This window comes from Passer montanus, unplaced genomic scaffold (assembly GCF_014805655.1).
Source record: "Passer montanus isolate IOZ18808 unplaced genomic scaffold, ASM1480565v1 scaffold64, whole genome shotgun sequence".
In the NCBI taxonomy this organism is placed as follows: domain Eukaryota; kingdom Metazoa; phylum Chordata; class Aves; order Passeriformes; family Passeridae; genus Passer; species Passer montanus.
The window spans coordinates 383,192-408,347 of record NW_024371482.1 but is presented as its reverse complement, the minus strand read 5'-3'; the positions used below and the strand labels follow the sequence as shown (position 1 = coordinate 408,347).

Sequence of the window (25,156 nt, the reverse complement as noted above, 5' to 3'; positions counted from 1 at the left end):
GGATGTGTGTAACAAAAGGCTGGACATGGCACTTGGTGCTATGGTCTAGTTGAGGTGTTAGGGCAGAGGTTGGGCTCCATGATCTTAGAGGTCTCTTCTGACCTCATTATTCTGTGATTCTGTGATTGTGTCTGTGCTGCCTCTCCCTGCAGAGCCTGAGTTGCTCCCCATGGTGCCCTGCAGCGCTCCCTGCCCTGTGCTGGGTGTTCCTGCCTGGGCACAGGAGCCAGCCCTGGGCTGTGCAGCAGGAGGCTTCACCTGCTCCTGCGGGGCACAGTGAGCACCTGGCTGTGCACTGCTCTCCCTGCTGCAATCCCCCCTGAGCCCTCACCCCCCGCGCTGCTTTCCCCAATGACACACACACCCACTGCTTGGTTAGATCAGTGTTATTTCTCTCTGTGCCGTCGTTAAGTGCTTGTCTGGACAGAACCTTTGTCAGTAGGGCGGGGAACTGGGATCCCAAGGGATGGCTTTCTGGAGGTGTGGGGCTGTGGGATGCCGGGCATGTTGGGGGGTGGGGGAGTGAAGCAGGGAGTGTTAGCAGCAAAGCCTGAAGAGTTAATTTTGGGAGCTTACAGTACCCCTTTCCTTCTCCTTTAGCTGCCAGGAGAACACATGGAGGGAGAGGAGGGGAAAACCATCTCTCCCCTGTGGCAGGGCAGCAGTCCAGGGTGGGGTTAACTGAGCACCAGCAGCTTTCCCGGGCTGGTGAGTCCGTAGGGAGGAGGCTGGGAGCAGGGCAGAGCTGCCTGCTAGCTTCTCACCACCTGCTCTTTGGGACTGTCCTCCTGCAGGTCCTCCTCATCCGACTGCACCACGGGGGTCTCGGCCCCCTCCTCGCTGGTGTCCAGGCTGTTCAGATCCGTGGAGGCAGAGGACGTGGAGGAAATGCGAGACTTGCTCTCAGCTGCGTTGGGCACTGGCAGGGTGATCTCCTCTGGGCACTGCCTGGCATCTGCCCCTGGAGAAGAGGGCAGTGTGAGAATGAAAAAGGCTCTTGGAGGTTTCTTGGTGCCTGAGCTTCATGGATGGCCCCTCCTCAGTGGGCTGTGCATCCCTGACCGCTCCCCGTGTGGCTGCTGCAGCCATTCCCCTCCTCACACCCCCGGCTTGGCTCAGGGCACTTGCTGCACATTCCTTCCCCGTTTTTGGCAGTGGAGCCTCTTCCATCTTGCCTGAAACACGGCCCAGAGCCATGCTGTGTGAGGCTGTTGGCTGCAGCAGGCAAGGAGACTGTTGCTTTGACCTCAGTACAGTGTGTGAGAGGGGAGGAATGTGCTGGCACCCCTTGCTTTCCCTGCAGACCCCAGCCCAGCTCCCTGGGTGAGGCTGGAAGTGGAGAGGTTCTGCAGCCTTCCTGATCAGCACCATGAGCTCTGCAGCATGGAGGGGACCTTGGGAGCTGTGACAAGGCACTGGCTGCTCCAGAGAGGTTTTGGGACAAAACCTTCTTTGACTCAGACTCTGGAAGGTGCCTGGGCTCTTCTGTCTTCTGCAGAACAAGGAATTTACAGGGGTCTGTATGTCTGGGCTGAGGAGGTGGATACTGATGTGGAACAGCCCAGTATGAGGTCCCTCCAACTTCACAGACCCAGCACCAATACCTGCCTCTGGGTGGGTGTGGATCTGCCCACAGGGTGGCTGGGGCTGAGGAATGAGTCAGTGTGGGCACTGGGGGCAGGAAGGGCTTCCAGCCTGGCCCACAAAGGGCTTAGGACCGCACATACCTGGCAGAGACCCAGCAATGCTGCTCTCCTCTGTCCCACAGCCCAGAAACACATCCACAGTGTCCTGGTCTGACAGGTCCAGCACATCCATCTGCTCCAGCATGTCCACGTTCACCTCCATGGAGGAAATGCTGCCTAAGGGGGCTGCAGAGACAGAGGCCAGTGAAAAGGTGAGTGATAGTGCCAGGCAAAGGGCACCATGAGCTCTGTGCAGGCAGGACCCTGAGGTGGGAGACCAGCCTTGCCACAAAGAACTGAATTCTACTTGCTGGTAAGAGGTCCCAGGAAAATCATGTTTCCTTAAAACATCCCTCTGGAAGCCCCTGCTGTGTCACTGCAGTCCTTGTCCCTGCTCCAAAATGCAGCCTGCCCAAAGCCAGACTCTACAGGGCACCAGCCTGGATACCCATGTGACTTCATTAAAGGGTGTGAGTAACCCACAGCACACCCACACAGCCACTGTGGTCCCATCTTGGTTCAGGACATGCATGGCCTGTTTGGACTGGGGATGTGCCACCAATCTCCAACCCCTGTGTCACTGTCCCTGAAGCCCCCCAGCCCCGTGCTGGTGCCCACAGCACGTACGTCTCCGGTGCTCAATCTGCAGGTGAGACATGGGGAAGAAGAAATCCACATCATGCTGGAAAACCTCCTCAAAGAACTTCTGCCTGTCCCGCAGTTTCAGCTGCTGCTGCTGCATCTGCTCGGCATCCAGGTTCCGCTGGGCCTGCTCCATCTCAGCTGGGGAGAAAGGTGAGGAGAGTTGGAGCAGGCAGGGCAGGCTGAGCCCTTCTGCCTGTCCCAGCTCACCCTGCACGGCTGTGCTGCACGGTTGGTGGTTCCCTTCTGCTCTGCTTTACCAGCACACATTGATTTAGTCACCGCGGAGAGATGTGACACACCAGAGCAGCAGCATCACCAGCACCTGCTGTGCTGGAGCCTCAGATCCCTCCCCCGAGGTGCAGGGCAGCTCATCCACTGTGCTTGCAGCTGCTGAAGGGAATTCTCAAGGGAAAGGGGAGCTGGTGTGAGATCAGCCGCGGTTTGCACACTTTCAAGTTTCGGTTTCCCTGCTACCAAACAGAGGGCTGTCTGTGAATGCTAACGAGCAGGGGAACTCCCAGGGTCAAGAGCTGGCCGTAGTGCTCCAGGCTTTCTGGGCCGAAGGATGTACAAGGAATGAAAGGAACAGGCAGCCCTGTCACCCCTGCCCGTGCACAGCCCTGCCTGTCACGCCCCCGCCACCACCGTCACTATAAATGCAGCCGCACCCACGCTCCCGGCTCCTGCTCACATCCCCGCTCACAGCCAGCTTGGCTTCTGCCTGCACAAACATTGTCATTCCTGTAATTCCTCAAGCAGTTCACTGCCGGTGCCTGTGTCCCCAGCTCACGGGAGGGAGTGATGGGAGCCCTTGGGCTGTTGTTGAGGAGCTTGTTGCTGCATCCCCGCTCTTGGTAACTTCCTTTTGGGCTGAGTACCCAAAATAGCAAAGACCCAAGTGGCACAGAGAGGCTGTGGCTGGTGGCCCCAGCTGTTCCCAGGCTGGTGTTTGACCTCAGCCATTCCACATTTCCTTTCTGCTGCGCTTGGCCCAACCGGCACAAGGAAAATGTGATTATTGGAGCAGGCAGTGTAATAACCAAGGAAACCAAACAAACATCCTGTGCTCTGCCTGAGCACAACCCAAAGCCTCTGCTCCTCCAGGCTGGGGAGGAGGGAATGGAGGGAGCAGCATCCCCACCCTGTCTGGCAGGAACAGGGGCAGGGACAGCAGGGAGCTGGCTGCCAGCAGCAGGGAGCAGCACAGGAACCTCACTGGAGAAAGGTGCTGAGCCTGGTGAGATGTCATGGAGAACAATGTCACATCTTCCTGAGAGCTTTTCCAGGGCTTCTCTGCATCCTGTTTCTGGGCATCCTTCAGTGAAACCCCATCATCTGCAGGTGCTGCCCCGAGGGCTGGGCTGTGCTGGCAGCACCACGTGGGGATGCACCGTGACTCAGGGCGACTCACCGCGAGCTCTTGGAAGAGGCTCTGGTCCTCTTCTGGCTGCTCAGCGTCTTCCTGCAATGCCTGGGGCAGCAGTCCAGGCTGCCTGAAGGGCTCTTTGCCTTGGTATGTCTGACCAAAGCACTGGTGCCTGCTCTGTGCCGAGGCTCAGTGCAGGGCCCAGGATGGTGGTGCCAGTGACCCCTTTCCTCCTGGGAAAGCTGACCCACGAGTGGCTGCAGCCTGGTGCTGCTGGGGTACAGCAAAACCCTCCAGGCTCCCTGTGCTCTCTGCAGAGCAGAGTGAGGCCAGGGACACGGAGGGGGTGAGCAAGGCACTGATTATGGAGCTGTGTCCCTTCAGCAGCTGGCTGTCCCCGGCCCAGCTGTGCTCCCCGGCCCAGCTGTGCTGAATCCATGGCAAAGTGCCGCGGTTCACCACGCCGAGGAGAGCCCATCGGGCTGCAGCTGTACGGGGGCTGGGCTCAGGGCAGAGGCTGCGCTGCCTCCAGGATTCAGGGTGACAGACCAGCTCTCCACGGGACGTCCTGCCAAAGGGACCTCAGTGTGGAGGTAGGGACCAGCGCCCAAATCCTTCTGCAGTGCAAATACAAACAAACCAGAGTGCTCTTGGGTGCTGTCCCGAGTGCCGTGAATGCGGCTGAGCGGGGCTGTTCGCGCTCTCCCGGCATGTGACCGATACTCCACTAAGTGTGCTTGGGGAGGGTGATGACGGCTGCTGGTGGCAGCATTCCTGTGGGCGCCACGGTTTCTCTTGAGGGAGAAATTAGCAGGACCTGTTTATGAACTTGTTTTCGAGCTCTGGTCGGGGAGTTGGGCACGAGCACTGAGATCCCATTATGCAAGGAACGCCGGCAGCGGGAGACAGCAGCTGGGGCTGTGCTTGGCCCGGCCTGACCCGTGACCGCGGTGAGAGTCGGGGACGGAGCCTTCCCCCCTCGCACGGCTCTTCCGGGCCCAGGGCGAGCGAACAGCCCTGCCAGTGTGGCTGCCCTCGGCGAGCCTGCCGCGGAATAAAGGAGCTCGGCGCTCCCTGCCGCGGCCCTTGCATGTGACGGCCGGTCACACTCCGCGGCTGCCAGGCGCGGGGATTGTCTCATCCCGCTGGCATGTCCCCACCGCGGGACACGTTAGCACACACAATGCGGCCCCTGTGCACCGCGGGGGATCTGTCGGTACCTGCTGGTGGCCTGGCTTTCATTGCCATTGTCATGGTTATTGCTCCGGCCCGCCGGCCGGGCGGGAGGCTGATCAGCATTCAGAGCCAGGCTCTGCCCGCTGGCCGGGCCGCCCAGCGCGGCTGCGGCGGCTCCGAGCGCCCCGCTGCCTCAGATCCTTCCGGCTCTCACGGCGTGTTCCCAGCGCTGCTCGGACACCAGCCGGGGCCAAACGCTGCTGCAGAGTCTGGGCTGCAGGACAGGGCAGGATTCCCCGCAGGGATTTCCTCTCACCTGCTGCCAGGCGGATGCCGCAGGGCGGGCTGTGGGCGAGGACGATGCCCCGGCGGTCCCTCTGCCCTGCCAGGGAACAGCAAAGAGCCACCAGCCCTCGCCTTGTGTGGGCTCGTGGCCACGCTGTGGTGGGGAAAGGCGTGGGAGGGTTGGGAGGCAAAACTCCGTCAGCTCTCCCATCCACACCTTCGCCAAAGCAGGCTTGGGAGAGGAGCAACCCCTGGATGCAGTTTGTATGGAGCAGGGGTCAGACAGGGCTGGGAGTAGCAGCTCAGGGTGTGCTCGGACCCAGCTGCCTTTCTGCTGGGAGGGAATGTGCTTTTCATCCCTTACAGCCATCGGGATCATGGCACACCCCTCTGTGCCGGTAAATAGGAGGGGTGTGTTTGGGTTGGGAGAAGGATTGTTAGTGAAGGCACAAGGCCAAGAGAGGATAGGAATGGCCTTTTCTTGAGGCCACAGCTCTGCAATATCTTGCAGAGATTTCGAGGGATTTAAAGAAGGTCCTAAAAAAATATGGTCTGTGGAAGGGAGCAGCAGGTGCTGGCAAGGTGAGCAGAGTTTAAGTGGGAGGTTGCTCCAAGCATGGGGCAGTTCTCTGATGAATGAAAGGGCTGGAGTAAGCTGGCTTTTGCCTTTCTCCCTGAGCCTTCCTGGAGCCCAAACCCCTGGCTCTGCTCCTCCAGAGAAATCCAGTATGCCCCACTGCCCCCAACTTGCCAGAATGCACCTTCCCCCCCCACAGGTCTGCAAGGAGAGTGGTGGGGGGCAGTGCAGCTCCTCAGCTGCCTCGGCATCTTCTGGGAGGCTGTGCAGGGATGGCAAGCCTCTCCCTGTCACCCTGCCCCAGCACTACCCCTGCAGAACAAGGATAACTCCCAAGGGCTTTCAGCTCCTTCAGCCTTGGGAGAAGCGGCTGGCGAGGAGAGCTGGGAATGCCCAGAGAATCACGCAGGGTCAGGCCACGCAGAGATGGGATGCTCAGACAGTGGCTGCCTGAGTGTTAATGCCCTGCACAGTTCTCCACACGTCTGACCTCGTGTTGCAGCACAGCAAAAAATAGCCGTAGTCCCGATGAGAGGAAATGCACCGGGCGAGTGCGAGGGAGGCAGTGGTTTTGGCAGGGCTGCTTGCTGGGAAAAGCGGGAGGGGGGACTGGAGAGAAAGGACACGGCACCTCGTAACCCCTGTGTGTGCCGTGGTTTCATCGCCTGCACTCCTCCGAGCGATCTCCAAATCCCCTGCGTCTCAGCACTAAAAATATCCTTCCCTGCCGCCCGGAGCTCTTCCCCGGCAGAGGCTGTGTCATAAGACCCTGCTATTTGCGGGGCCCTGCTTCCTTTCATGCGAGGAGAAGCATGAGAACGGAGCAGCGCGGTGCCCGAGGCACGGCAGGCACAGCCCGGGCACGCTGCCTGGCAGGCTGCTCCTCTGCAAGCCCCGCTGCCCCGGCTGCCGCCCGCCACTGAGTTTGCTGTGCCCGGCATCCTCAGCCCTGCGGGCACGGGGGATCCGCTCCTTCCGGCAGCCGCGGCGCTCCGAGGGCTGCCCATGCCGCTCCGAAACAGACCCGCGACCCAACAGGTTCCCGAGCTCTGCCGCTTGCCAAGCAGGTGTCCCTCAAACCCCCCCGCTCCCCGAGCATCCCCGTCCCGGGCGCGGAGCTCCCCGGGCCGGCAGCAGGTTGGTGCAGGAGGGGCTGGAGGCTCCGGCGGCGGCATGTGGGGCACAGCCGCTTTGCCCGGGGCATCAGGTGGGCGCTGCGGGGAGGATGGAGGGCATGTGGCACCCTGCCCGCCCGCCCGGTGCGGTGCCCCGCTGCCATCCCGCCCAGCCCGCCCCGCGGCCGGCACTTACCGGGCAGCCGCCGGCTGCGGCTCTGCGCCCCGGGCCAACCGGCGCGCCCATCACCGCGGCACCGCCCGCCGGGGTCCCGCAGCCCGGGGTCCTGCGGCGGGGATGGGGTCTCCCGAGCGCTGGGACAATCAGAAGGTCCCCGTGGAGGGTCCCCACGGAGAGCAGGGGCTCCGTGCGCGGTGCCCGGCTCTCCGCGTTGCCGGGACCCACGGAGTGTCCCCGGGCAGGGTCCCCGGTCCCGAGGGGTCCCTGCAGAGGGTCCCTCCCCCCACAGCCGCCCAGGCAGAGATCCGTGGTGGGCTGCAGGTGCCCTGCTCCGGCAGGAGCTGTGCAGGAGGCGGGCAGGGGGAGCCGGGGGGAGGCAGGGGCTCTGCCTGGGCACGGAGAGCAGTTACCATTCATGCTTGCTTTTTCTTTCCTTCTCAAAATGCCCAGCTCACGCATTCCCGCGGGAGAGAGAGGACAGCATCATGTATTGATGTGCCCTCCCCATCTCACTCCCGGCCTCGTGGGACCCTTATCCCCGGCAGACCCCGCTCTGGGCGCTCTCTCCCACGTTCAGCCCTGCACATCGGGGCTGCTCCTTGGCAGGGCCAAGGACTTGGCCGCCGCCTCCTTCCTGTGTCTCAGCAGGGTGAGTCAGTGCCTCGCCGTGCCCAGCGCCAGCTCTGCCCGGAGCCTGGCCAGTGCCAAGCCGGAGTGGGGGACATCCACTGTGCCCTTTGCTGTGGCTGGAAGGGAGTTTCCAGTGTCTGTGGCGTGTCCCGCCTGTCCCGTTCTCAGTGTGTTCCTCTCGCTGTCTGCATAACAAAAGATAACTGAGTATTGTTTGTGTCCCAGCTCTATTTTGGCTACTGTTGCTTTGCTGTCCCCCCTGTCTCCTGGGACCTCCTGCTGCCGAAAATCGGCTTTGTGCTGGGCACCCGGAGCCTGCACCCCGGGCTGGCTTCAGCTTTCAGGGTGGTTTTGAATTTTGTCCACGTAAATGTTTATCCCTGTCCATAAGCACTCCCAGTCCTTCCTGCCTAATGTTTGCACAGAGTGTGGGGTGCCACCACTGCGGTTTGGGGGGACCGGGCTGGTGTAGCACGGGTGGGGGTTTATGGTCTCTGAGGAGCTGCGTGACCAAATCTCTGCCGGGTACCTGCCGGACAGCCCCGTGTGGCCTCCGGGCAGCACCAGCCCCGGGGCCCCGTCCCTCCTGCCCCCCTGGCCGGCCCTGCCAGCGAGGGGCGAGGAGGCAGCGCCGGCAATTAGCTCAGGTCTCTGCTATGTGACACGTCTGTGTCTTCTGGCAGCAGATGCTGCTGCGAGGCGTGGGGGCTGTTTGTCTGTTTGTGCGCACACGAGTTTCCGGAGCACCCCGGGGTCCCCAGAGCTCGCTGCATCCCGAACCCCGCCGCGGGGACAGCACATGTGGGTGCTGCCCGTGCAGAGTGACACGTTCCCAGATCCCTCGCTGTCGTGGCCCCTTCATCCTGCCTTGCCGGGAGGGCGTTGGAAAAGCACTGATATCATCGGCACCGAGCCTGACTCATCCTGGCTCTTCAGCACAAGCCGTGCCGCTCAGCGGGGCACACATTTTATTCCAATTAAACCATTACAGGCAAGCCAGCTCTACATAATGATTTTTTTTTTTTTTTTTAACTCCTAACAAAGCGTGCCTGCCCCGGGCCAAAAGGTGAGAGGGGACAGAAGTGACGCTGGAATCAGTGGAGAGTCTCCACTTCTGGTACGGAGCCCTAAGAATAAGTCTTGCCAGAAACCTGCAGGGTCTGTCTCGGCTGCCGCAGCGTCCCTGCCTCCCTTGTGCCTCCCGTGCAGGCTCTCGGCACGGTCTGGTGTCAGCAGCCCCCGCCCTTACCGCAAACACCCCGGTCACGAGCCCGGGTGGGAATGTCACCTCTTCTCCCCACGACACGGAGTCCAGCTCCTGCCAAAAGACCCCAAGGTGGGCAGCATCAAAGTGCCCCTGTCATGGTGAGAAAATGTAAGGTGACTTGTTCCTCCTGCCCTTCCTGCTCAGGTTTTTCCCGTTTATTAGAGGTTTGGGAGGTGAGTCAGGGAGCTGCGGGCTGAGGATGGAGCTGGGGAGGAATCGGCAGCTCAGGAAAAGGCAAACCAGTTCCAGGCACAGGTGAATCACTTGCTGGTGAAAATACATCTTATTCTCTGGGAGGCATGCGTGGATGGGGCTGGGAGTGAGCTGCAGCTTAACTCCATCAGAAAATTGTGGAGTCAAGAAAAAAACAAGGCAAGGCAAGGCTGCTTTTCCAGTAAATGAGGAGATACATTGCAAGGGAGCAGCCTGCAGCCGGCAGAGCTCCAGCAACCCGTGGTCCTGTGGCTCCCTTAAAAGGGGCGATTTTAGCCCGGGACAGCGGGGAGACAGAAAAGCCATAAACACCCTCAAAGGAATGTGGCTGCCGAGAAACGAGAATCTCCGCAGGCGAGGCGAGGCGGGGGGAGCCTGGATGGGGTTTGCACCAGCACTCCGTGCCTGGAGGCAGCCAGTTCCTTGGCCATGCCCTGTCCCGGGGGAAGACCCCCTGTCGCAGCGCTAACAGTCCCTGTGTGGTGCTGGGAGAGGCTCCTGCCAAGCCCCGGGGTGTGATGTCCCCAATCCTCGGGCCCCATGCCATGCAGACATTCCTGCCTGCCAGCTGCTGGCACGGGAGCAGGTAGGGCTGGGAGGTGCTGTGCAGGCAGCAGGACACAGCCTCGGCCAAAGGAGGAGCAGGCAGGGCTGGAAGAGGGTGCCTGTCCCAGAGGAATTTCCTCTTCATCACATCCCACTTCTTTCAGGCAGCTGAGCTATTCTGCACAGACTTTGCTCTCGGTGCCATGGAGCAGCCCTGTGTGTCCTGAAGCATTGTGCAGGTTCTTGGGAACAGCCCTTGGGGCTGGCTTGTCCCTGCAGGTAGCTGTGGGCATGTGGTGACATCTCTGGGCCAGGCTCTCCCCTGCGTGTCCCAGGCTGGCAGCAAATGGAATGTGCCTGGCTGAAATGAACATTCTGCTTGATTTTCTTCCAAGGCTGATGAAGCACATGGCACTCATCTGTAAATAAATCTTTTAAAATGATCTTTTGCAAAGAAATAGTCTTTGGTTTTCACACCCCAGCTCTTTTTGCATTAGATTTGGGTACCTGCAGCTTGCAGAGTTGTAGTTTCCAATTGCTCCGGGTTCCCTGGGCTGGAGGTGTCTGGGTGTGGTGGCACAGCTGCCCCGGGGGTGAGGGTACCCGTGCACAGAGGGGTCCCACTTGTGAGGGTCCTGGTACCAGTCATGTTCATGGGCTGGTGCAAAGCAGTGTCCCCAAGAGCAAAGCTGTCACCAGCAAAGAGAGGGGTCTGACATCACCAGCCCCCACAGCAACACCACCAAAGCAGGCAGGAAACTTTCTGTTCCCCTTCCTGCTGGAGCCAAAGGGATTTCTGGAGTGAGAGCTGGGATCAAGCCACAGACATGCAAAATCCCAACTGATGCAGCCTTGGGAATTGCTGAGCCAGGGTCTGGGCAGAAGGTTTGGAGCTGCTGTTTAGTCCTTTGACCCTTCAAACGCTCTGGGTTTTGCTTCCCACCCTTCATTGTGCTCTCCTGTGCTGTTCAAGAGACTCAAGCCAAGCGAAGAGTTCCTCGCCCTGCCCGGAATCCTGCTGCTGGCAGTGGGCACTGCCCCATGTCCCCGACTCGTGTCACACCTGGAGTGGGCAGCAGAGGCTGCGCTGGGCAGGGGTGGGGGTCTCTGGGGTGAGGATGCCGGTACCGGGGCGCCGTGGGCGCTGGTTCCTGGAGGTGGAAGCAGAGTGTGGGGAGGTGCAGGGCTGCGGGATCCCGGGGCTGCGGGGAGAGGGGCCGGGGTGCCCCTGGACGCTCGACAGCCTCGGCCCAGCCCCCTCCTTAATTAGCCGCGGCCGAAGCCGCTCATTAGCGGCGACTGGGGACGGGTGCCCTCCCCGCGGAGGCGGGAGGGAGGGGAGCGCTGCCGGCCCCGGTGGTGCGGGCACCGGCATAGGCACCGGCACAGGCACGGGCACCGGCAGCGGAGCGGGGCTGGAGCCGAGCCCGGCGGAGGGATGGGGCAGCGGCGGGGCCCGGCCGTGCTGCTCCTCGCCCTGGGTGAGGGGATGCCCGGGCGGGGGTCGGGGCGGGGGGACCGGGCGGTGTCCGGGGGGAGGCGGCGATGCGGCGATGTGTCCCCTTCTTCCCTCCCTCTCTCCGTTCCTCCAGGCGGGGTCCGTGCGGCTCCCGCGGGCTGTCCTCCCCCGGTCGCTGTCCCCGCCCCGGGCCGGGGTGCCGGTCCCGGGATGGCAGCCCGGGCCGACTGGGCTCTGGGCAGACCCCGACAGGGCCGGGCACAGCCGGGGGCGGCGGGGGCTCGAGGCTGTCCCGCATAGAAGGGGCTGCTCGCCCAGCCGGGGCACCCCGGGGCGGGGGTGGGCTCTGTCCCCAGAGGTGCCGGTGCTCACTTTGCCCCCGGTGCTGGCAGGGCACCTGGCCGGGCTGCTGGCAGCGGGACCCGCCTGCGCCGACGCTTACCGCGGCCTCTCGGACTGCGTCCTCAAGCTGGGGGACAGCATGGCCACGTACGAGGAGGAGGAGGGCATCGAGCTGCAGGGGCTGCGCCGGGTCTGCAGGTGAGTCCGGTGCACGGCCAGCCTGGCTTCTGGCATTGTCCCTGTCCTCCCGAGCCCCGGCGTGCCCGCACACACACATGTGCTCCACACCTCACTCCGGTTTCAGATTGACCCAGTGAGCTTCTTTTCTCCATCCATCCATCCATCCATCCATCCATCCATCCATCCATCCATCCATCCATCTCCTACCTGTCTCCCACCGGAGTTTGTATCCCTGGTCCTTGGCAGCAGCTGCAGCCCCCAGCACTGGTCCCATCAGTCCCTGCATGCCCGCAGCCAGGAGCGGGGCTGGGGGGACCCGAGCCGCTCTGCACCCCAGGACAATGTCCCCTGGACCCCAGGTTTCAGGCAGTGCTCTGCCCCAGTGCCCAGCGCTGCCGGGAGCAGCCTGCACCCGCCACCACGTGCAGCCCAAGCCAAGCTTTCCCCCTCCCTGTCTACACCCTTCATCCTTCAGGCTTGGATTTGTCCCAGGCCTGGTTTGCCCGAGTTTGTAGTGATTCCCTCAGATATTGGGAAGTTGTTAACTTCTGCAGAACTGAAGAAGAGGTGGGCAATGAGGGGTGGTGTTGGGTAGGTTTGGGGAAAGGTTCTCCTAAAAAGCAGATGAGGAGAAGCAGCAAGGTGGATGTAAAATGTTTGCAGAGATAAATGGAGGCAGCTTTGCATCTCCAGAGTGTGCTGTAGGGAATGAACAGGAGTCACAAGGAAATGCAGATAGCAATGAAGGGAAAACCCATGTGCCCGGGGGTGGTGGAAACCTGGCAGAGCAAGGTGGAGGGCTGAGTGCCCTGGGGTCGTGCTTTCCGAGCTGCTGGAAACCACCCTGCAGGCTGTGACCTGCTCTGTATTCCCCCTTCTCCAGGATTCAGCCTGGATCGGGATGAACAGCCTCTCTGGGGCCTGCCAGTGGGTGGGTTGAAATGGGAACTGCTCTGGTTTGGATAGAATTGATAATTTTTTGCTTGTTTGGGGTTTTATTAGTAGAGGCTTCTTGACCCCAGCAGTCAGCTTAGCCCAGCCCATGCTGCTGCTGGAGGAGCAATTCCTTTGCTAAAGCTCATGTGAAACGTGTGAGCTGAGTTTTTCCTGCAGCTCAGAGGCACAGACCATCCCCAAACAGGTCCTGGGATCTTCCCTGGCAGGAAGCTGATGATGTCCCAGCTTTCTGCCAGGAAATATTTCTGAATTATTTACCTTTGATGCTCAGCTTTATCCATGGCTGTTTGAAACCATTTCTGGAGCTAGTCCCCTCTCCAGGAGGGTGGGTGAGGGATGGACAGGGAGCCAGGAGCTGCTTGGGGGGCTGGTGGTGTCTCAGCTCGGTGTGCAGTGCTGCCCCAGAGCTGGCCTGGCAAGGCACTTGCCAGCAGCCTGAGCAGATGGGGGCTGTGAAGGGTGAAAGGCTGGGAATTGCCACTCCAGCTGAAAGCAGATCCAGGCCAGAGCTGCTGTTCCCCTTCACCTTCCCCAGCTTGTGTTGCCTGAAGACAAGTCAGGTTTAACTCTTACCTGTCAGAGCTGCCTGCTGCTGCTGCAGGTCGGGAGCGAGCGCTGGAGGTTGCCAGGGTTGGCACCAGCTTTTCTCATTATCTGGGGACGTTTCTTCTGCCACAGTGACTCTGTTTAATGAACTCCCTCACAGCTGGCGTTCTGACGTAAGCCCCGGGTCCAAGCAAGCAGAGTGCCCAGGTTTGCCTGTGTGCACAAAGTGTCATCTCCAGCACAGTGCACTCAGCCAGCACCGTGCTGTCCTTTACAGGTGCAGCGTCCCCTCTCAGCCAGCTGGACTGCATCCCCTTCCTGACAGGTGACATGTGTGCCTGGTGTGTTGGCAGACACAGGGAAGGTGTCAGAGCAGTTGCTCCTGTCCTCTAGACTCCTGTCTCCAGCTTGCAGGGAGCTGGGCATGGTGCCCAGCCCATGTGGGACAGGACAGCAGAGCAGTCCTGCTTTATTCCTGCAGCACCAAGGGTTATCTTTGCCTGTTTCATCTTTTCCCTCTGGTAGTCTCCAAAACCTCTTTCCACTGAACAGCTTCTGCTTGTGAAAGTAATACCCAGCAGATACATGGAGATGATTCTAATGAGAACACAGTGAATAACTCCTCCTGCCCCTGCCCGTACCTCAGGAAAAGCTGAGACAGCCTGTGGGAGCTCTTGTCCTTCTCCGTGCTTTGTGCTCCCATGTGCCCTTGACTCTGCTTGGAGAAAGTGATGAATGAGATGTGCTGGGCCTTTGTTTGCAGCCTGTGTGAGATACTCAGGGAAACATTTGTTGATGGCAAATAATGGATTTTATTGACTTCCAGAGAAAAGGGGGAGGGGGAAAAGGAATAAATAATTTCAGTGTTTTGAGATTTGGAGTTTTAGCCAAGATGCTCTGGCAGATGATGGAGGGGATGAATAGTCTGGGAAACTTGCACAAAACACGAGGCTGTCGCTGCTCAGAGGGCAGGCTGAGGGCAGCAAGGCTCTCCCTGGCATCCCACACGGTGGGAGTGCAAAGGGACTGACAGTGTGGTGTCTCCCTGGCTGCAGGTATTGGGATGAATTCCACACCTGTGCCCTGACAGTGCTCTGGGACTGCCAGAAGGAAGCAGCAGCTGTCTGGGAGATGCTGAGAAGGGAGTCCCGAAAAAACAAATTTCAAGGCAGCTTGTTTGACCTCTGCAGCCCCAGCATGGCCCAAAGCTCTGCCTGGACCCACGTTCCCAACATTTCCATCCTCAGCATGCCCCTCATCGTCACTTGGCTGAACTTATAAACTGCAGCTCTGTGAGTACCCCAACTAAAGTGGTGGCAGTGCGTGGCGTGGCATCTTTCAGATCTATTTTCCAAACCTTTGAGGAATACACTGTGTGGAGCTCAGAAACTCCCAGCTCCATCCTGCGCCTGTGAGACATGGAAGAGCTTGGCAGCATCTCCAGGGTGTTGAAATTTCTCTGTAATTTGGAGTAACTCCTCTCCCCCTTCTGCCTCAAGGCACAGGCACAGATCTGGCTGTTGGGAGATTTGGGAACTTGTAAATACAGGGCACAGGATTTCGGGAGAAATGATACATTTCTTCTGGAAAATGATGAATGCTGGATACTTCTGCACTCTTTCATGGCAACTGGAAGGAAACCTGTTTACTTTGCTGACTCTTTCCACCAGATCAACTCTGCAGGGTTTTGATTTGGACACTCAAAACAAGATGGGTGTTTTTCCCACTGCTCCATGAGGTGCAGTGGATGGTGTCTGTCCTGTCACAGGCTGAAGGGAAACCTTACTGCCCTGAACTGACCTTTCTTCTTTGAGGATGTGGTAAAACCCCTGCTGAACAATGATCACAGTTGCATGACTTCTCTTGCACACATCTGAATTCCTGAATTCTGTGTTATGCATAAATCCCTTTTCAATGGACAGAGGTGAAAAATATTTGGGGAGAGAGGGAGTATCAAGCTAGGAGGACAAAAGGGATTTATAGCAACTCTTCTGCTTTAAAGCTTTCCCCAAGGTACCTGTAAGCAGCTGTGGGTAGAAGTGTGTAATTCCAGAGTATTAAAGCTTGTTGTAGAGCCAACAGCATGGCAGAAGTTATTTGTCCTGGCTCTTACTCGACAGCACAGTCTCCTCTTGTCTCCTTTGTGGCTCAGAGTGTTGTCAGTTTTGCAGCCTCAGTGCAAGCATGGAAGTATTTGGAACAGAGAGGTGTTTGCAAGTGGTTTCTGAGTACGTTGGAGAAACACAACAACATTACTGGTTAGCCCAAGGCAGTCTGTGTTCTAAGGATGCTGATGGATCTCTGTGCCCTGCCTGGGGGCACAGGGCCATGGGGTGTGTGCTCAGTGTGAGCAGGGGAACCAGGGCCCTGCTAACTCCACAGATCCCACCAGATGCATTCCAGGCACAGGGCAAGCCTCTAGAGCAAAGGATCTTAGTCCTAACACTGGTGTTGAGTCATGCAGCTTTCCTCTGGCATTCACGTGTTCTTCCTCTTACCTTCACTATCCCTCAACCCTCTGCTCCTGCAGCAGCAGCAGCAGATAATGAAGAAAATGGAGCAAATTCCAAGAAATAAGCCAGGGCAGAGCAGCTGGTGTTCAGACAGCACTTCAGTGCACAAGTTGTTACTTATGTATTCAGTACTCAGCATCTGGGGCACAAAGCCTTAGGGTGAGCAGTGGAGAAAGGTAATTCAGAGCATGGTAAAACCTGGAGTGAACCACTCCGATTCAGCTTCACTTCTTTCTTTGTACTCCACACCAACAGCACTGTTTTTTCTCTGATTCTGTTCCCCCCTCCCCTGTTAACTTTAGTGGCTGGGGAAATCTGAAGCAGGGGAGTCATGTACAACCAGGGCTGGAGTATGAATCCCGTACCTGTTCTTTGTTTAGAACAACTGTTTAATGCCATTAGGAAAAGAAGTAAGCACAGCCCCATAAAATCTCACAACCATTGCCTTCTATTTGAATTTGGCAATTCCTCTCTTGAAATTTTCTACATTAAAACAGCTTTGGGGAAAGGGAAGGTAAAAGAATCAGATTGGCAAGAAACCTTTTTGCAAAACCATGGATGCACATGGATGATTGTCACTGTCTCTGAGAAGAACAGGTCTTGGGACATATCTTCCCTGGAAGCAAATCCCTCAACTACTGCACACAAAAAACCCCCCAAAGATTCATTAAGAAACAAAGACCATCTGCCACTGTTCTGGTATGGAGCAGCAGATTTTTTTTTTGTAAGCCAAAGGTGCTTCTAAATCTGACTGAAAGCATGTGAGAGAAAACTAGGTCTCACAGTATGGGAGTGATGAGTTTCCTCAATCAGTATTTCATTTTTAGCAGAACTTCCTCTATGACTAGGACAATTAAAGTAGAAGTCCTTAAAAAAAAAAAAAAGTAATACACGGGTTCATTTCTCCTAGGCAGTCAGCAGCCTTTCAGAAAGATTTCTGATCCTACAGCACACTTCATGGTGCTGCAGTGCAGCTCCTGGGATGTCCTGCAGCCTCAGTGTTAAAGCCCCATTTGTCAAGGATTCTTCTCATGGCTTTGCTGTGAGTTTCTCCAGATACAAAGCTGTCCCCAGATTTCCGCCCCCAGGGAAGCTGCTGAAGCTGTTCCAGCATATCTTGTGTATTCAAAAAGAAATGGGTTAAATGTTCCTCAGTCCAAAGTCTCCACCTTTGCTCTTGCAGGGGAACAAAGGTGGCAGCCCTGTTAATACAGACCCACAGCAACTCTGGGAGCAGCTGGAAGAACGTGGCTTTGTCTCCTTGCTCTCAGATTCCCTGACTGTAATTAATCCTCCCGCTTGCCTCAAGAACAGCCCTGAACACAGGAGTTCACACCAGGCTTTGGTGTGGTATTAAGCCTTGAAGTAAACCTGCAAGCTTTCCCTGTCCCTGCAGGACTGGGATGTTCTTTCTCAAGAATAGCACCAAGAAGCAGCAGAGGACAAAATGACCCTGCAGGAGTCTTAAAACATGACTAACAGCACGGCAGTTCTCGTCACCCCGAGGCAGCACTGCCCTCTGCTCCACCCCTGACCCAGCCACAGCACACTCCCTGCTCCTTTCTGAGGCAGACACTGGCACCTACTGGAGACCAGTTTGTATCCAGGCTGAGGTGACTGCGAGAAAGGCAAGTGTCCTTGTACGTGAAAAATGAGCAGGTTTTGAGAAGGGCTGGACTGTCTTGCTGCAGGGGCAGCCCTGGGAAGTGACCTCGGGGTGGCCTCCAGGCTGGCTCCTGCCCAGAGAAACACTTGTGTAAACTCTTCCCTCTGAAAGGCTGCTGCTGTTTGAAACTCTGCTTACAGGGGCTTTGGTCAGGAAGGGCTCCTGGTGAAATCCCCCAGTATAAAAAGTGTTGGGGGACTTGTTTAGACAGAAATCCTCCTCTGGAGACCTGCTGAGTATGTAAAGCAGCAGGATGTCATCCTGCCCCCATTTACAGTGTCTGAGTGGGAGAGCAGGGACTGAAATACAGCTCAGCTGCCCAGTAACAGAACTCTAAAGAGCAGCTTCAGGGAGTTTATCAGTCTGACACCGTCCCACCACTTTTCAACAAGCTGAATTAGCAAACTATTTATGCAAATTAAAACTTACAAATATTAACATACAAAGGGAAGTTACTGCTGCAAGATGCTACACAGGAGAAAAATCTGTCTCCAGACCTGGCTTTGCCCTTGTTTGGGGTTACACGTGGCCACCCCTCAGTGGAAACAGGCAGGGTGTGGGGCTGCTTGCTTGGCCTGTTGGATCTGGAGGAATCACCCAGCTCTGGAACCTCAGCAGTAAGGGGATGTACCTGCCTGGTGAAGTTTATTTGAAGGACCTCTAAATATTCAAGAAATAACAAGTCTCTTGCTTAACATCACCTCTACCAGGCAAGACCTGTTGCTGGACTGCTGAAGCCTGATGGGAAAGCCCATCCAAGGGGGAAGAGCATCATGGCTGCAGGATACTTCTGCAGGTTTCCCCAGGGCAGCTCCAGGCTCAGGCTGGACATGTGGAGATCCTGGACTGCTGACACTCCCTCTGAAGTGGGGTTATGCCAGCTGACTCCCCAAGACAGCACTCAATGATGCCTTCCTTTCAGAGCAGAGGTATGAAATGTTTATTGTAGGAAATTTGATGTGCCCCAGACAGTGGGCACCTCACAGCCAAGTGTTTTCTGGCTGCATCCTTCTGTTGCCATGATACAGACACTCTGGTATTTCTTGAAGTGCTCAGCTTCCCAGGAGAGCCGTCACACTCACAGCAACATTATATTTTTATTATTACAAAAGATTTCTTCAGCAAACTGCTGTCTGTCACCTCTATGTATCAAACATGGAAACGGCAAACAAACCCATCTAACATTACAGGTTATTATTTAGTGTCTCAGCTGGTGATTCAGGTAAGTACAACTATTTTCTTCCTCCCCATCCATTCACTTCCTTGACTCTTTCCCAGGCAAAGCCCAAAGAAGTCACAGATTGGAAGCAGCAGCTCCCAGCCCCACTGCTCACCGTGCCAGCTCCAGCAAGAAGAGCTGACCATTGTGTCACCCGTTCAGGGCACTCCCACATCGTTCAATTCCAAATGCTCCTCACACACCGAGTTTTGCTACCTGGCTTTTAACAGTCTCATGAGCGAAGAGTTTAAGGGCACACTCTCCATCCAGTCATATTAATCCTTTGTGTTAACAAAATAAACATCTGCTCCTCCCCCGCTGTCAGCCGATGCCAGAGGAGACGCTCACACTCATGCAGTCACCGAGGTCCGAAAGAAAAAAAACCATAAAGTCTAAACAGACCTGCTGTGCTTCTCGAGGGGTGGTTCTGAGGCATTGGATGCATTGTGCTGGGAACAATGACCAAACGCAGCGTGCGGCTGCCAGAGGCAGTGAGTCTACACGTTGGACTTGGGGGCGGAGTTGAGGGGGATCTCCCGGAGCTCTATTCTCATGCACAGGTACTCCCCGATGGCCGCCATCAGCGCCGTGCACACGATGTGCACCAGCCACCACGTCAGCGTCGAGGGGAAGCGCGAGTTGTAGATCCAGCAGCCCAGCAGGTGGAAGAAGTGAACGGTGACGGTGAAATCCAGGCACTGCTTCCCTCGGCGGATGAAGTACAGCAAGCCCAGAGCACTGCAAAGCAAAGGCCAGGGGTCAGTGAGCTGCACCAGGCCTATGGGAAAGGTGCTGCAGCAAGAGCTGTCAGTGCTCATTATGCAGTGCGTTTAAAACTTCATCAAATATTTCAAGAATGGGTTGTGTCTGACCTCTCTCCTGGCTGCTGCAGCAAGACTTGCAGGCTTACAGCTTTTTAATTACATGACGGCAGGAAAATTAGATTTTAGTGCTGAGAACAGACAGGAATTTATAGACTATCTCCTAATACATTAGTGTTTATAGACCAGTGTTTGCTGAGATCCATTAATTCTAACTTTTAGTAAAATCTCCCACAAAAGCACATCTCATTCCCAGCTGGGAAACTGAGGCAGTGAAGTGAAATTACTTTTCCAGGTTCTAGAAAGTCAGCAGTTCCCCACTGCCCTCGGCAGACATGCTTAAGAAGGCACAGGGGTTTTGGGAGATGTTTGGAGAGAGGCAGTACACCACACTGAATTCTATTACAGCTTAATGGTACGAAAGGACAAGATGCAGGTGCTCCAGCTAGCTGCAGACTTACCAGGTGAGTGCATTGAGGATGAAAGCCATCATGGAGAGCCTCCCCGGCGGGGTTGAGAAGCCTAAAATCTACATGGGACTATTAGTAGGAACCCGCGGCACAGATCGCAGCCCGAGTCTCCCGTGGCACAGCCCTGCACGGATCAGGATCTACGGGAGGAGCTGGACATGTCTGTCTGTCTGTCTGGGGGCACCTACGGGAAAGGGAAAGGTCTGGTTCTGTGCTGAGGGGAACAGCCTAAGCTGGGGGTGGAGGGTGTGCGTGCACAGTGGGGCTGTTCCTAGGGGCAGGGGAGCTGTCTCTATGCCGGAGTACCTCTGAAGGGTGTCTCTATCAGGGTGTCACCCACAGAGAGAGGTGCTGCCTCTCCACAGGGCCACCACCTGCACAGGGCGACTGTCCCTATGTAAGGGCTACCTCCCACCATGCTCCGAAGGACAGTCCTAGCCCGGGCACCTCCTGTTCAGAGGGGCGGCTTTGCCTCCACACCGGGGCACCCACACAGGACAGAGGTCAGCACTGGGGGCTGCTACACGGGCCAGCACACCGGGGTGCTCCCAGGGCGGGGGCTGTCCCTGTCAGCGGGAATGCCCACACGGCAGCGGGCTCCGTCTCCCTCAGGAGAGCCCCAGCAAATCCCCCCGCTCCTCCAGGGGCCTGTGCCCGCGGCGGCGGCCCGGGCCGCGCCCTCACCTCGTCGCTGAACATCTGCTGGAGGGAGGGCCCGGTGCTGCCCAGGGTGCCGAGGAGGGCGAGCCAGAGCCCGAGCGAGCTGTAGTATCCCGCCTGCAGCAGCACCATCTGCGCCACGATCAGCGCGGGGTCCCACACGTAGCTGCGGAACTGCGCCGCCATCGCCCGCCCGCCGCCCGCCACGGAAGTGCGGCCGCCGCCGCGCCAGGGCGCCCCCTGGCGGGCGGGAGGACCCGCTGCTGCCCCGAGCCCCGCCCGCGGCCCCGAACCCGCTGGATCCTGACCCTGGTCGATCCCGCTGGTCGATCCCGCTGGATCCCGATCCCGCTGGATCCCGATCCTGACCCCGCCCTGCTCGATCCTGATCCCGCTTATCCCCATCCAGATCCCCGCCCTCTGCCCCGACCCCGCTTGATCCCAATCCCGACCCCGCTCTATCCCGACCCTGCTCAACCCCGATCCCGACCCCGCTTGATCCCAATCCTGACCCCCGCCCACTGCCCCCGACCCGGCTCCCTCCGTGCCCGGTGTCCGTCCAGCCCTGTCCCTGCCCCGGCTCGGTGCCTTCAGTAACGTGGATAAAAGCTGCTATTTGCCAGCAAAAATTTTGTCGGTTCAGACAAAGCTGACTAAAACTCCAAGCTAGTGTAAGGTAGGTATCATTGCTGGGTATCTTTCCACAGCCAAATACCTGACTTATCCAAAAGTCCACGCTGTCACACGATACAAGCCGGTGTTTTGGGAGGTGTTGACTTGAATTGCTTTGGAATTTGAGGCTCCTCCCTGCTTGGTTGCTGCCCTTGTGACCGAAGGTGTGGAATAGCCACAGCAGCAGCGGAGCCTGAGGTGTGATTTGAGGCTCCCTGCTGCCCTGGACAGGCAGAGTACCCATATGGACACGGGGAGGGCACACAGGCATTTGTGCTGTGACTCAACTGCAGCCCCCTTTGTGAACTTGTTTCCTGTCTGACTTTGTGACAGCGTCTTTCATGGTCATGTTTGTTTGTTCCTGCTCCTGATTGGGCTCTCTCTCCTCTCCAGGCTGCTCCAGCATAGGGGACTGTGTCCTTCTCCTGGAAAAGAGGGTGTTCTCCCCATGGGGCACCTTGCCCCCCACTCCTCCTCTGTGGAATAAGGTTTAAAGTGGACCTGGAAAGCAAACAGTATTGGGGAATTAAACAGCCTTCTTAATTTCTCTTTTCTTCCTCTTTTGTTTAAACAAAAAGTTGGAGACAGCTGTGGAGGAAGCGTGTTAAAGAGGAAAAGGATGTTGAAACACAAAGACCATGATTTCTAGGGTGCCACAGTGGGTGCTGCTTGCCTGATTTCTGGTTAGAATGTCCTTTTTAAGCAGTGACTGTTCTGTGCGTGCCACCTGTGTGTTGTGAAGAGAGCAGGTGGAAGGAGAAGTGATACACGCAGGATGCAGCTGATGACTTGAGGGTGTACCCAGATCACATGAAACTATTGTGGCCATTTCTTTATCAGGAGCGTAGGAAAAGAATACCCTATTTAGCTACAGATTCCTTACATAAAAAATAGCTGTCTAGGAGGGTACTGTTTTCCTCCCCAGGAATCACAGCCTAAAACAGGAAGCTGTTTATTTAGGTGGTCTGTGTTTTACCAGCTGCTGTACAAAGGGCAGCGCTGTCTGAATGACCTTTGCTGGGGTTATTTCCCTCTTGACTGGAAGGTAGGAGTTGTGCTAAGGTCACCTTTGCTAAAGGGACAGCAAGGCTAAGAGCACACATTTCCAGAATAATTCAACATTAAGTGGCTCAAACCACGGGATGAGAGTTTTTAGTCACTCCTCTTCCTCCACCCACATGGTGTGCAGGTGTGTTTTTCCAAAGAGTTCAGTGTACTGAATGGACTTTGGAAGTTAGGATTTTTAAAAACTCTACTTAAGGTTTCTTTTTGCTTGAGAATCCTGCTCTAAGCTATTTTTAAAAATTTGCCTGTAGGAACTGTGCTGAGCTTGGCTGGAGAATCTCTTCCTGATTAGTACAACAGAATTTACGATCGAGTTGTTTAAAGGGCCTTGTGTGTGGTCTTCTCAAGATTATCTAGACATTTCTTGATGTGCCATGTAAAAGTGTGAGTCCCTTCACCCTCCAAATGTGTTGCATTTGGACACTCCATTCCACTTCCAGCAAGTTTGTGTTGTGTTGGTAACTGACAGCTGTTTATTTTGATTTTCAGCATGAGCGTTAGGTAATCCTTCACCGTTGAGCACTAGGTTAGGAAGAATGGTGGCCAGCCTGTTGTTTCTCTGCCAACTGTATTTTTTCTGTGGAGAATGCAACTGACACACCTGGAATGTGAGAATTCATTGCCCAGAACAAATGTGTTTCTCAACACGCATTTTATTTTGCTTCTGCTTCTCTCCCTTGTGGTGAAGTTTCAGGAAAGGACATTTCAGTGGTGCATTTTTGCTCTCTGGGCCCATTTGTCCTGTTGCTGTCTCAGAGTGTCACATACCCATGGATTTTCTGCATTATTCCAGAGAGGAGAATGTCAGTGTCTTGAAAGGAAACACTTGAAGGGCAAAATGAAGGCAGATGTTTTATGGCTGTGAGTTTAGAATCATATTATGATTTTTTATGACTGCATTTCCTCTTATTCTCTTGAGATGCAGTCACAGAACGTTTCTGTGTGTGTGAGGAAGGGAGGTGGGTCTACACAATGCACTTTAAAAATGTCATCAGTAAAGTTACAGGAATTTGTTCTCAAGGTTGAAAAGTACATTAGGGTTTAGTTTAATTTTCTCTTCTGTTTCCAGAAGCCCAAGATCAGTTTGCATGAAGGATTGTGCATGCAGATGTGAGATGGATGGACAATGTGTGTGGTCCCCAGGCCAGGCAGACTGACTCCTCTCCATCCTATCACAAAGAACTTCCCTGGGAGGGAAAACACTGTCCTGTGCCTGCAAGGGGATTTTTTGGTGGAAGAGGTACGTGTTGAGGGGTGTGATTGCCAGGAGCTCGGCATATTGTGCTTGTCTGGAGAGGAAGTTAACAGGTGAGTGAGCAGTATTTGTAGCCACAATACAGAAAGCTGGTTTTGAAAGCATCTTTGTGGTGGCTGCTTTACCTGGAAGGATGTGTAGAGAGGTCATGGCCACATGCACACAAATACAGGTGGCATTTAGAGGGTTCAGGGGCATGGAGTACTTCTGGCCACCTTGTGCTGCTGAGGCTGTCTCCTGTCTGGCACATGCCATGGTATGGACCACTCTTTGCACATGTGACCCAATCTGTGTGCTCCTGTTCCTCACCATCTACTGCTCCCCACCTCTGCTGAGTGTCCAGAGTTGGACATTTATGGGAACTGGGCTCCCTGGCTGCACCAGCAGTGATTTTTATCAGTTCCTCTGTGTGACGAAGTGAGGGTAATAAGGAAGGGTAGTAACCCAGCACAAATCCCTCCCTCGTGGCCTTGGATGCTGAGGTGAACTAAAGGGTTAGTGACACATGGCTGTCCTGAGCAGAGCAGGTCAGCAAGCTCCCCCACAGCCTGTTCCAGGCTGGCTCCTACCATTACCCACATGTGTGCTGGGTTCAGATCTTAGCTACTTTTTGAAGCCCTGAGCAGTGCTCCTTGTCACTTCGCATTACGCCGCCAGGCTCCACAGGCAGCTCAGCACGGATCCCTCCTGCCAGTGGTCATGTGCCTCGGCACAGTCCTAGCAAACACTGAGGACACGTCTGGATCTCAGCTCACACCCTCTGCAGCTGTTTATTCCCAAAGGAACCGGCAGATGGAAAAGCTACTTCACCTTAGGGATCTTTTTGGTTGGAGGGGGACAGGGGGAAGGCTACAAGTTCTCCCAGGTAATGTTGTAGTGCTGGAGGAGGCTGAGAACCAGACCAGAGGGGAGCTGGCATGCATACCTGGCAGGTGGGATTTGCTATGCTATGCATTGCTTCCTTGTTAACAAAATATTTTATTCTCTACAAACTAGAGAAAACCTCCTGGAAACCCAAGTGAAAAGTTGATGTGGCTGCAGCACGAGCACGGGGCTGTAGTGCTATGGTGTTTTCAGGAGCCCCTCGGGTTAAGGGGCTGGAATAGATATTGCCAAGCAAATTCTTATGGTCAGGCAAAATTACTAATATGAGAAGAGAAACGGAAATAGTTAAACTGTGCTGCTGGGTTTTTCCGCCTTCTTTATCAGTGTGGGTTTTTGCGCTCGCTGCTTACTTAGAAGAATGAGGGAGCGGTTTCGTGTTCCATCCCCGAGTGATGCAAGAGCCGCCGGGTAACCGCGGCGGCGACACGCTGCCAGGGACAGGGTTTTCTGTAAATGTGACACCGTCACTTGTGGAATGCTGAAAAGCGGACGCTGGGTGCCCGCTCCCCCCACTTTCTCTTTTCCTCTTTCTCACCCCCACTTTCCCTTCCTTTTTTTTTTCCTTTCCCCCCGTTTTCACTTCTTCTCCCCCTTTCGCTTTCCCTCCCCATTTTCACTTCTCCCTCCCCTTTCCCATTTTTTTCCTGCTTTCGTTTTCTCCTGACCTCTTTCTCCCTCCCTTTCCCCCCCTTCCCTGCCTTTCCCCCCGTTCCCCCCCTTTTCCTCTCCCTTTCCCTCCGCTCCCCATAACGCTGTCACG

General features: G+C 56.2%; 3 protein-coding genes and 1 long non-coding RNA gene across 7 annotated transcripts; 2 read left to right on the top strand and 2 right to left on the bottom strand.

Moving 5' to 3' along the window:
• Positions 1-371: 371 nt before the first annotated feature.
• DBNDD2 (dysbindin domain containing 2) lies at positions 372-7,579 on the bottom strand. 3 transcript variants are annotated; one of them, XM_039728112.1, is made up of 4 exons: positions 7,441-7,579; positions 2,313-2,468; positions 1,728-1,871; positions 372-961 (listed from the first exon to the last, which is right to left on the bottom strand). In XM_039728112.1, the coding sequence occupies exons 1-4, from the start codon at positions 7,487-7,489 to the stop codon at positions 753-755; spliced, it is 558 nt and encodes a 185-aa protein (XP_039584046.1). In that variant the 5' UTR covers positions 7,490-7,579; the 3' UTR covers positions 372-752. The 3 variants fall into 3 exon arrangements, with proteins under 3 accessions (XP_039584046.1, XP_039584047.1, XP_039584045.1); XM_039728113.1 differs by lacking the exon at positions 7,441-7,579 and adding an exon at positions 7,046-7,087; XM_039728111.1 differs by lacking the exon at positions 7,441-7,579 and adding an exon at positions 6,225-6,868.
• Positions 6,733-8,655, top strand: LOC120511291. Its single transcript, XR_005629693.1, has 2 exons — positions 6,733-6,871; positions 7,481-8,655. It is a non-coding gene; the product is annotated as an uncharacterized LOC120511291 (long non-coding RNA).
• A 2,405-nt stretch (positions 8,656-11,060) lies between these two features.
• Positions 11,061-18,142, top strand: LOC120511290 (neuritin-like). Its single transcript, XM_039728116.1, has 3 exons — positions 11,061-11,167; positions 11,538-11,685; positions 14,226-18,142. Exons 1-3 carry the CDS (start codon positions 11,125-11,127, stop codon positions 14,449-14,451), a joined length of 417 nt encoding a protein of 138 aa, XP_039584050.1. The 5' UTR covers positions 11,061-11,124; the 3' UTR covers positions 14,452-18,142.
• Positions 18,143-18,265: 123 nt separating this feature from the next.
• On the bottom strand, positions 18,266-20,820 carry SYS1 (SYS1 golgi trafficking protein). 2 transcript variants are annotated; one of them, XM_039728115.1, is made up of 3 exons: positions 20,544-20,728; positions 19,851-19,918; positions 18,424-19,306 (listed from the first exon to the last, which is right to left on the bottom strand). In XM_039728115.1, the coding sequence occupies exons 1-3, from the start codon at positions 20,703-20,705 to the stop codon at positions 19,066-19,068; spliced, it is 471 nt and encodes a 156-aa protein (XP_039584049.1). In that variant the 5' UTR covers positions 20,706-20,728; the 3' UTR covers positions 18,424-19,065. The 2 variants fall into 2 exon arrangements, with proteins under 2 accessions (XP_039584048.1, XP_039584049.1); XM_039728114.1 differs by lacking the exon at positions 19,851-19,918 and having other exon boundaries at positions 18,266-19,306; positions 20,544-20,820.
• Positions 20,821-25,156: the final 4,336 nt, after the last annotated feature.